Below are 11398 nucleotides of genomic sequence, written 5' to 3'. Positions count from 1 at the left end.
GCGCTTCACAATCCTCGTGTTGATTGCAAGCTATTATTTGGCTCATATGGCAACATAACATCCCCCACACAATACACGTGCAAGCATCTGTGCGTTGTCTTCTGCTGGTTGCTTTAACTTGTACGCTACAAAGTAAACACTTAGTTGTGACATTCGTCATATCACATGACTAGAGAACTGTGTTCCGAAAGCAAGTGCAATTCGCCATTACCACAGCGAACTCGCAGCAACAGGCTAAAACAGGTCGTTAAAATCTACACTGTGAAGTCACCACATTTAAGTTGACTTTGTTGTGACGACAAGGTCTTGAACAGAGTCAGACGGAAAGCACTGCAGCTTCGAGCAATGATAAACTCCCTCGCCATATTTTGGTAATTGTTCACTGTGACGGTTGCAGTAGCCAATCTCAGCGCATGAATACCGTTTCTGTATCATATAGTTTCGGGAGAGAGTTTGCTTTTTTATACCAAAGACAGGCAAGACACAACAATTATTATTATTATTTATTTGCGTCAGACAAAGTTGTCCATATCCAAAGCAAAAACAACGAAATAATACACAAACTGCAAATGCACAAAGGTCACAGAGAGCCACTTTGGATGCCGTCGGTTTAAAAGCTCACTAAATGGGCTATCTCCTGTTACAAATTTATATACAATGAGCGTTGGAAGAATTGAAAGTATTCAGAACGATAAAAACAATCAGATGACATCAGGTAGGGATTGTAGACAGGCGCGGATTTATGGGGGGGGCCCGGGCCCCCCCCGAAATGTTATGAGGAATTATTCTTGAAATTCTATGTATCCGCATCAAATCGTTTGATATGCGTCTAAACAGCTGATATTAGTCCCACGGCGGACTTAACTTATCCGGGGGGGGGGGGGGGGATAATTTTTTGATATTATTATGGTTGAAATTATCCATCGATCAGACTCCGTTATTTTCTTTCATACAATTTCAAATACATTTTAATAGCAACATTTGTTTGAGATGACTCAGCTGAAACCAACGCTGAACCAAATGACGTCAGTTGAAACAATCTGAAACCTTGAATGGCCGTTTTATAGTTTTTAGCCTTCATTATAATTTCAATCAATCGCCGTATATGCCTGCAAACATCCAATTGGTCATGGACACTGCATATAGGGTTTTAACCAGATTTCAAGTTTACTTTGCTTGCTTAGCAATTTTTATTCAAGCAAAATGTATTTTTTAAACATTCACAATTGATGAAAATGGCTGTTTCTTTTAATGTCTATTTTATTTTATGGCATATCGTATATGTCGTAGTATTAATAGTGGCGTAGCCAAGGGGGGGGGGTTGGGGGTTACAACTCCTCTCCCTTTGGCACGCGTGTGACTCCACGATATTTAGAATGATGCTTTCAGTCTCTATGACTCTAAAACAAAGTTTGCCTAATTTTAAACGAAACTGCATTAAAAGAGCGAGTTTTGCCAATACCAAACATTCAAATATCTCAGCCAGGAATTAGCAACAAGAAAACATAGAGACTTAGCTTTACTACCAAAAAATGCCAAAGAAAACATGATCTTATCCTTTTGCTATGCCACCAGACAGCACCATTTTACAGGAATATTTTTGCCCACACTTTTGTTGAAAATGCTCTCAAAATACACCAAATTCAAAGTAATTTTTCAAAATTTTCTGGGGGGTGCCCCCCAGACCCCCCGCCGCTGGGTGTCGTCTTTGGCGAAGACGCCGTCGGGCTTTTCCCGCCGACCGTCAAAACCCCCCTTTCAAAATTGCTGGCTACGCTACTGTCGTAGTATCATTGTTCATATTTGTTTTATCTTTTTCTTTCTTTTTAATTAATTTTCGAATTTTCTGGCCCCCCCCGAAAAAATCTTCTAGATCCGCGCCTGATTGTAGATCACAGGGATGCGAAACTACATTCGCTTTTGGCTTATCCACAACACTAGAAGGGTTACGATTTTTTCTAATTTACAAAATATTGTATTTTTTATGGGTTATATAAGAAGAGTGAAGTTGGTTTTAAAGTAATTTAAGGTTTTTAGTTAAAAGCAAGCCAGCAGCAAAGCGTAGAAAAAATGTCAAATTTCCAATTGACCCTTCTAATGTTGGCGGAACAACGGAGTTGCGCGTCCCGTAATGTACCGTCCCTACATCAGGTCTGATATAAAGCGATTTGAGGAGTGAATGCAACGGTTGATAAACGAAAACATGTTTTTCCTCAATAAAGCATCAAACGTTGTTATATTGTACATTACTTGATATTCACCGGCACTGACATAACGAGGCAAGTTGTGCAATATTCTAAAAGAATCATTGTAAGGAACACGTAATCGTTTTATACTAGAAGATCTAAACTTGTTCCACAACTGGGATGCATAAAAGGACATACAATAAGAGCGATATACAATATTTTTTAGTGAGCATTTAGCGAAATGAGATTTTGCATTGTTTACAGCACAGTACTGAGAGCGTACCTGCCTTGAAATATCATTTTCATCTGAGAGAGAACTCTCAATAAATACACCCAGGTATTTTACAGAGTCTGTGAACACAATTTCAGATTTCCCTAGATGTAGCAGAGGAGCACGTGAAAGATAAAAGTTTTTTGGCGAAAATAACATACCAAATGACTTTTTAGAATTGAAAGTAATTTCAATAACACAGGGTTGAGCATTACAACAGTATATTACATATTTACAAATAGTTCAACATCATAACGTTTTCGGCTTAACTTAAGCCCTCATCAGGAATCTGCAAATGTTTATAAACTACAATAAATTTCACTTCGTGACAGTAACTACCGTACCTAACTAACTAAAAGCATCGAGAAACACGCAACGATCTGTATCACGTTCATGAACTATTTACCTTCGAAATATTTCGCTGCATTGTTGAGTCCCGCGCATCGTCGCCTGCTTTGTATCATGGTCATTCGACTGAGCCGTCGACAACTGACATTCTGTCACTTCTGTGACAATGCCCAGAGTCTTCAGATAAGAATTTGCTTTGAATGTACGCGCGATTTGGATACTTCCATGTATGGCGTATACTTGCGTGCTCTATATTCTACTGTTCTAAAACTAAACTAGAAGACATCTTTGAAAGTTGTGTCATTGAAACTCAGTCAATAATATTTTTCAAGGTGTCGCGACCATGCCAAATTCTTGTACTCGGTAAATAATTTCGGTCTCCAGCAATGTTTCGCTTGATTGACTTATCATTGGTCGAAAATAAAACTGGGTTGTGGTTGTATCGCTACAGCGACTAACACAAGGTGGAAGGGATTAGCCTTCAATTTTACACAAAAAGTAAATGTTTATTTTCATCGCCGTGATGTCTGGTGTCACAATGAGAAATGAAGAGCAACAAATGACATTATCTTTGCACACGATACTATTCTTCCTGACGAGCGTGTGCAAAATCCTGTTTGTTTAGTTGCGTGTTGTCGACGTCACGCATCCCAGATAGACCAATCGCGCAGCAACAGAGCCGTTAAGGTGATAATTTGGGCCCGGTATCAATGAGATCCTAGGGCTCCAAATTGAGACATTTCTAAGACGAACTCACTATATTCAAAGAATACGAGGTGATCTCTTAAAGTTGCCGGGATCTTGAATTCATCCCCGGTCCAAAAGTACCATCTGAACCCCCCCCCCCCCCTGTGAACAGCTGGCCTACGTTTAACCTTTTCGAAAAATGGGCGTTAAGTATTTTGGCTGTGGTAAACTCCACTTGGAACATGATGTTTTAACATGTGTAATGTGTATACTGTGTATCTAACAACCAGTTTCATAACACACATGATAACGGGATACACAAGGCATTAGTATCCCACTGGAAGTCGATGCTTTTCAAAACCAGTTTGTATTAGGCTATTATTGGTCAGCGGTGATGGTCTGTTTCTGTTGCAGCTTACAACAAGTTTCTTTGCTTGATCTAGCTCTCACATTCGGCTTCTATGTGGTATGTCGTTCCACGTTTTCTCAAACTATAATGGCTTATGATTGAAGATACACAACTGTACAACACAAAATGACTGGAATGTTTGCAGCAAATGTATTGTTTGGTTCACGATTGCTTAGAAATATACAAGCAGCAGATGCATCTACGAATTATAGCTACATACGGCGCAAGAGAGCCGATCATTTAATTCATTAAAATGGGAACCTCCCTCAATGAAACAAACAAATACGTGGCCCACCTTTGTGGGCAACCTAAAACAATAATTTTATACATAATAAGTAGCGTACAACACAGAAAGCACATAATTAACGTTTGTTTTATTCAGGTAAATGTTTGTATCCCAAACAACAAAATCCGTCATGTTACATTGATTCAACGATTAATCAATGTAAAAAACTAAAAATAAAGAGTTTTCCTGCCAGGGAAGACCAAAAAAAAAATCATTCTAAAATGACAAATAAAACTTTTGAAATTAAGCATTTCGGAGGTAATAGTTTTCAAAAGAACTTCAGTTACACACCATGGAAATTCTAACATCACAAATATTCACTTCATTCATGTCTTTGTTCGTCGCTGGTTTTACCTATTACATCACAACAACGTGTAAATAAGTCACACTTAAAAATTCAGAAGATATTCAACCTGACGTCAAACGAACATGATGACCCGTAAAAGCAGAACATTCAGTTTGTAAGCGGGTGTGCAGTGCATTGCGAGGTTAAATGTTAGGCTGACGTTTCAATTACGATGAGTATGTTCCTGTTACTGACAAATAAAACATTGATTGATTGAGTATGTTTAAAATAACCATGATAGCAAACTGATGCGATATTGTGGGCGAACGGAAACTGGGTGACAAATGTGGCTTTTGTTCTGATGCGTACTGACAAAGCCTACTGCAATAAACAACATCAATCCAGCCTGCAAAGCACTCATTTTTTACATCGATTGAATCGATGTGAAAATAGCTGAATTGCAGGCTGATAATGCAAAGCAGCAACTTGGTACAATGCATGGTGCTTTGGGAAGAATGTATTTCATCGTACTGATGCAGCTTACACCTTGGGTGATTAAAACACAAAGTTCAATAATTGTTTAGTGCAGGGGTCGCCAAACTTTTTTCTCTGAGGGCCGGATTGCTGCGAGATTAACAGCTGCGGGCCGGATGCAAATTGCGAAAAGATATACAACTATTTAGAATCTCCATTGACTTGAATTGAGCACAATAAATAACAAAGTCAGCGGTGGAATAGCAAAGTTGTGATGAAAATCAAAAGGTTGCTGGAAAAGTTATCCCCTGCTGTGATACACTACATTGCATCGTGCTCTTGAAAAAACATTACATCTTTCCAAATTTGGATTAGGCTGTCCCCATTTGTGGTGGCCTAATGATAAAAGAAACATAAGAAGAAACAATATGGAAAAATCATTAACAGCAACGTCAGTCCTTTACAGAAAGTTGTAGTGCAGCTGTTATTTCCGCAGCACGTGGCGGGCCGGATGAAATCAGTTTGCGGGTCGATTACGGCCCGCGGGCCGTAATTTGGTGACCCCTGGTTTAGTGTAATCAAGTTTTGTTCGTAGTCGTTGTCGCGCAAAGCAGCAACATATGATACGTTTTGAGGAAGGACTAATATATGTACAACACTACGAGGAAATGTAGATTACTGACGTGTACCCAACTACTTGTACTGGTAACTCTCTGTGCCACCACGACCAAAACCTAGAAATAAAAAGATAGTTTCATACACCTTGGATTGTTAAAGCTCAATATTTTTCAACATCCACCTTTCACAAATACTTGAAACATAAAATAAACAACTTAAGAGGACTGGTAAGCCGGTGTGGAACGATGTTAGTTTCGCGTTACTTTTACATCTGGAGGTGGATAACGCTATCCAAATATGGCGACCATAATCACATAAAGCGCGCAAAAGGTAATCCCTTTATCGATCAAGTCACGCTTCTTCCATACGGTACGTATCCTCTATCTCGAGTTGTGGTGTTGAATCAATGCAAAAATGAGATTTTCGTTAAATAAAAAGCGCAATTTCACTTGTAGGTTGTGCATGACCGCACAATTGGAATTGAAAAATACCATCACTGAGTGGTATTTGCTCAAAGACTGAAAGCTTTTAGAGAGAAGAAATTGGACAAGACAGAAAAAACGTACCTTTCAATTAAGTCAACACACATGACATTTGACAATCCAATGCCAAAAGATGTTACTAAGCCAACACACAAATTTCCCCATTCAGTTTAAAGCCATCAATGATCAAGTAAATAAAAGTTTTAAATCCAATCTTTTTCTTAGCTAAGCTTTTATGTTAAATCAATGAACTTAAATGTTTACATAAGGGTTGGTTACCAACGAAATATCTGCTGTTTGCAGTTGTAACAGGAACGGTCGTCACTACTGCACAAACATACTCTAAATTCTAAAAGAACAATTAACTCAAGCAGAACTGGTTGATATATCAATATTCATTAGTTTTCCTGTGTGTGAGGATTAAGCCAGTGTTGCCAATAGTGAATTTTGTCAACAATTTAGGAAGTTTTTTCGGCAGCACTGCAACACGAATCCTCAGCGATAGACACGTGTATCACCCATGAGGCTGGGCTAGTTGGTATTGCATCATGAATCGTGCCACAAACATTTTACCTAGTGCTTTTGACAATTAATTAAAGGTTCCTATACAATTTAGGAAAGTCTGATAGTCTGTAAGAAAATACAAATACAATTAAGAAAAATTTAAGAATGACTTTTGGTGTTTCAAGCAAGTGAAGATTTTTTTCCCTTTTAAAGATAAATGCATTTACAGTATATCCAAATTACAGCTATGCTTCTTGATCATTAAGGATTGTGTCGTGTGTTTTCGAGTAAAGAAAATCACTCGTTTGGGGAAATTTGGACAAGGCGTTGGGAATTTGCGTGGTGAAAGTTGGGTGAAAGTGAACAAATCGATTCAACGAACAATTGGTTTGGAAAAATAACATGTTATGTTTGTTTGAAAACATTAAGTCATCATTAGAAAAAACTGTGCGTTCGATAGCATTAAAACCTCATGGAAAGTGCAGAGCTCTATTATACAATTTGGGTAGAGAGGTAACTCTTTTAAACCATAAACAGACATAACTCAGCAACAACACTACATTTAACATTATAAAAAAACAAAAAGCGAACGTTTTCGGCTAGTCATACAGCCCTTTTCAAGCCTATAAGAAAATACATATTAAAAGAAATGCTAAAGAATCATATAGTATCACAGCAAAAATATCGTCAAATCTAAACATTTGAGAAACTGCCTTGCTCACACAAAAGGACAACTGAAAATTACACAGCACAACGGGTCAAGTATTTGAGAAGTAAAAAATTAATTAATTGTTCAGAAAAGGAATCAGGCAGAATTGCGTAAAATTGACAGAAGCACAACACGAGATAGTGACACAAACAAAGCAAATGCGAGAAGCACAAGACGTGATAATTCAATCAAAAACTGTTAAAAGATAAGAAGCTCCGCCAGCAAATAATTGCCTGTTGAGCCCTGGGTTTAAAGATTTGATGATCAATGCCTCGTGAATCTTGGTGTCGAACTCGGACAAACACTTACGAACAATTTTGAAGGACTGCAATGAGGGTTTATTGTTAGAGCATTATAGAATATTAGAAAAGCATATTAGAAACTGCCAATCGTGCTCTAACAATAAACCGTCATTGCAGTCCTTCAAAATTGTTCGTAAGTGTTTGTCCGAGTTCGACACTAAGATTCACGAGGCATTGATCATCAAATCTTTAAACCCAGGGCTCAACAGGCAATTATTTGCTGGCGGAGCTTCTTATCTTTTCACAGTTTTTGATTGAATTATCACGTCTTGTGCTTCTCGCATTTGCTTTGTTTGTGTCACTAGATCTCGTGTTGTGCTTCTGTCAATTTTGCGCAATTCTGCCTGATTCCTTTTCTGAACAATTAATTAATTTTTTACTTCTCAAATACTTGACCCGTTGTGCTGTGTAATTTTCAGTAATCCTGTTGTGTGAGCAAGGCAGTTTCTCAAATGTTTAGATTTGACGATATTTTTGCTGTGATACTATATGATTCTTTAGCATTTCTTTTAATATGTATTTTCTTATAGGCTTGAAAAGGGCTGTATGACTAGCCGAAAACGTTCGCTTTTTGTTTTTTATAATGTTAAATGTAGTGTTGTTGCTGAGTTATGTCTGTTTATAGAGCTCTATTAGGTGGACAAACAAGAGTCATGCAATAGATTGAGTTTCACTTTTAGCAGCATGATCGTTGCTTACTTCACAAATGTGGATACAAACAACCTGATTTAGCCTGATGCTGCGAGTTCACTGTGGTAATGGCGAATTGCAATAACTTTCGGAACACGGTTCCCTAGTAATGTGCTATGACGAATGGTGTTGGAGTAAGTGTTATTGTTTTATGTGGACTCCTTTATTGGGCGAAAAAGAATCGCATAAAACAATGACACACATCAAGCTAAAACGGGTTGTTTGTATCTACATTTGTGAAGTAAACAAGAACCAAATGATACTTTCAAAAATGAAGCAAATTGTTGTTGATCCAGAGATAACTCATAAAACACCAGGTTGATCTAACTGTGATGACTATTGACTACCTACCTCCTGGCCCAAACTCTGCAGCATAGCAAGGCTTGTGGCAGTATGGCTTCCCCTGGTGCTACAAATCAAAGGTGAAATACGTTAAAAAGCGTAACATTTAGCATTTAAATTCAACAACATTGGTTTGATTTTGAATCTTTATCCTCGGACTGACAAAGCCTTGATAGGTTATTCCTGGTAGTTTCGCATATTTGTAGAGGCTCTTGACGCAGGGCCGGTTACCGAGATTGACAGAGTGAAGTTTCTGATTGTTGAAATGTTGTTGCCAGAGAATTATTCCATCCACTAGGTGCCACTGAATGAAGAGCAATGCTGAAATGCATTGCTCAAGTGCACAGCCCTAGAACTGAACCAGTGCCATTTGAACTTGAGTTGGGTGCTAACTGCTTAATCACTGAGCAAATAGGGCGGACATTGCACTGGTGCATAACACAAAGGTGTTCACTCCTCCATTAGACATTATTTCCTAAAGTTTGTAGCTTTTTTCAACTGCACAATTATTGCTGCAGGGAATCCTTATACTATCTTAGTTTAATTTAGAATTCTTCAGAATGAAACAGCTCAAAGCTACACATAATAAAAATAATATTCTATTTGAATATTTTATATTTTGAATTCTATTTGAATAAGGACCTTCTGATGATCCTCCTTTTGGGGTGAAACAGGCTGTAGAGGTGTTAGAGAGTAATAACTATATTTGATGTAATTCGCTCTGCTTGGCATTGAGCACTTAAATTTGTAATATTAATAGTATTTATTGTTTAATAAAAATAATGATAATGTTGGGTTGATCATATTTAGCAAACTTTGTCTTGTAATTCAGATAATTATAGTTTTTGTATGACAAGTCGCACTTAGGGCAAAATATCCTGAAAAAAGTGGTTGCCACTGAAGTCACAAATAAGTATTTGAAGACAATCTGAGATAGCACACTAGATCCACTAAAGCACTGACACAAATTCAAACACTATCATGTAACATCTGTAGACTTGACATATTGTTTGCAGTTGTTGCAGAAATTACTTTTTCTTATGCCACGTTACCTCTGCATGAGCTCCACTGCTCAGTGTCTTGTTGCACTTGACACATCGGAGACAGGGCCGGTGCCAGTCTTTGCCCAGGGACTGAACCTTTTCAGCTAAATATCGAATATATACATATGATGAGCATTGCGATAAAACTTTCAAAACAATCAGATAGGTGGGTACAAGCTTGGCCATATTAACAAGTCTTCATTAAATCATCTCATTCTTCTATAAAACGTTTTCACCTGCTTCTTTTAAGGTATCGGTTAAACATTGATAATTGATATGCTATAATGCAAGGGACTCAAAGTTAAATTGCTCTGAGGCCAAATGACCACTTGCAAATTAACCTGAGGGCAACAATAGGCTTACACAATAAGAAGTCAATACACAAAATAACACAGTTAAAACGCAATAAAAAAGGTACCGTAGTAAGAACACATCAAGAAATCGCAAGAAAAGGTATTAAAAACAAATATATAGATACAAAAACGCGGTACGAACCCAAAAAACATAAACAAAAAAGAAAAAATACAAAAGAATGCAAACGAAGCAACGCACCTGGAAAGTAAAAATTTAGCAATCAACTTTCAAAAGCGCGAAAAAATTAACCCTTGAAGAACTGACCTCAGCAAATACCAAGGTTACTATTACAATAATCACACAATAAGTGAATATAGGCAATGTGATTGTGATGTAATAATTTGAGTTTCTCACAAACAATAAAATGGTGCGACAGTAGTGCTTAAAAGTTATGTGAAGCTTGATGGGGATTTTCAGATTTTTTGAGCAATTTTAGAGGGCATTTCATCTTTCTAAATCTACAGAAAAAATATGTCACAGGCTACTGTAGGCTAATTATTTAAAAGTTTAAAAATGCACTATTGGCTGCACCAAAATTTCTCACAGGCCGCTTGTTTGAAACCCTTGCTATAAAGGGAGCGGGTGTACAAGCCTTCGCCTGGGTCCAAAATACTATGATGCCATAAATTGAAACCAACCAAGAAATATAGGGTGAAGTGTGTGAATAACATTCAACCAAACAAAAGCTGTTTTATGCTTTCACTGCTTCACGTTCCTTCGTAATTTTCTCACCCTAAACCCTAACCATCAGGGACTGGGGTTAGAAAATAGCAAAACAACGGTAAAGTTGTGAAGGCGCTATTCACACACTTCACCCCTTATTTTTAGTGGATTTTAATCTATGATGTCATAGTATTTTTGACCAGGGTAGAGACTTGTACTCTAGTCTCTCTGAATAAAGGTGCATTATATAATTTAAAACATATAGGTAGGCCTACTCACCAAAATAAACTTCTTTCTGGCATTTAGGACACTTAGGCATTTTATGTTTGTTGTAAATAGCACACTGATAAACCAAACAACATTTAACTTAAACCTTTTAACACAAGAACAAACAGACATTAAAGAATAAAATAACTTGTTGCGTTCTTCTGGTAACTGCAAATTAGGCTGCACAAGATGTTAAAAAAGATAATCAGCTTTATTTCTGTCGTTTCAATATGACTAACTTTATAATGAAAAACTAAATGTTCTCAGTATGACTAACTTTATAATGGCGGCTGAAATGAATAAAAACTACAGCAAAATAGCACACAACAGAATCATATTAACGTCAGAAATAAAGCTTGATTTCTGACATTTTATGGAAGCCTACTTTACAGTCATTAGAAAAATACAGGAAATTATTTTATCTACCTGTTAAACATTTTCATTTTATGTTTACTAATGAACACATATCAGAGTGAC

At 37.3% G+C, this 11398-nt stretch overlaps 1 protein-coding gene across 1 annotated transcript; it reads right to left on the bottom strand.

The window, feature by feature from the left end:
* Positions 1-4032: 4032 nt before the first annotated feature.
* On the bottom strand, positions 4033-11085 carry LOC145784340 (cysteine-rich protein 1-like). Its single transcript, XM_082596140.1, has 4 exons — positions 10934-11085; positions 9647-9741; positions 8604-8661; positions 4033-5681 (listed from the first exon to the last, which is right to left on the bottom strand). The coding sequence occupies exons 1-4, from the start codon at positions 10971-10973 to the stop codon at positions 5641-5643; spliced, it is 234 nt and encodes a 77-aa protein (XP_082452266.1). The 5' UTR covers positions 10974-11085; the 3' UTR covers positions 4033-5640.
* Between the last annotated feature and the right edge of the window lie 313 nt (positions 11086-11398).

Source organism: Aplidium turbinatum, chromosome 15 (assembly GCF_918807975.1).
Source record: "Aplidium turbinatum chromosome 15, kaAplTurb1.1, whole genome shotgun sequence".
Taxonomy (NCBI): domain Eukaryota; kingdom Metazoa; phylum Chordata; class Ascidiacea; order Aplousobranchia; family Polyclinidae; genus Aplidium; species Aplidium turbinatum.
The sequence above is the reverse complement of the archived record's forward strand: the minus strand, read 5'-3'. Positions and strand labels throughout refer to the sequence as shown.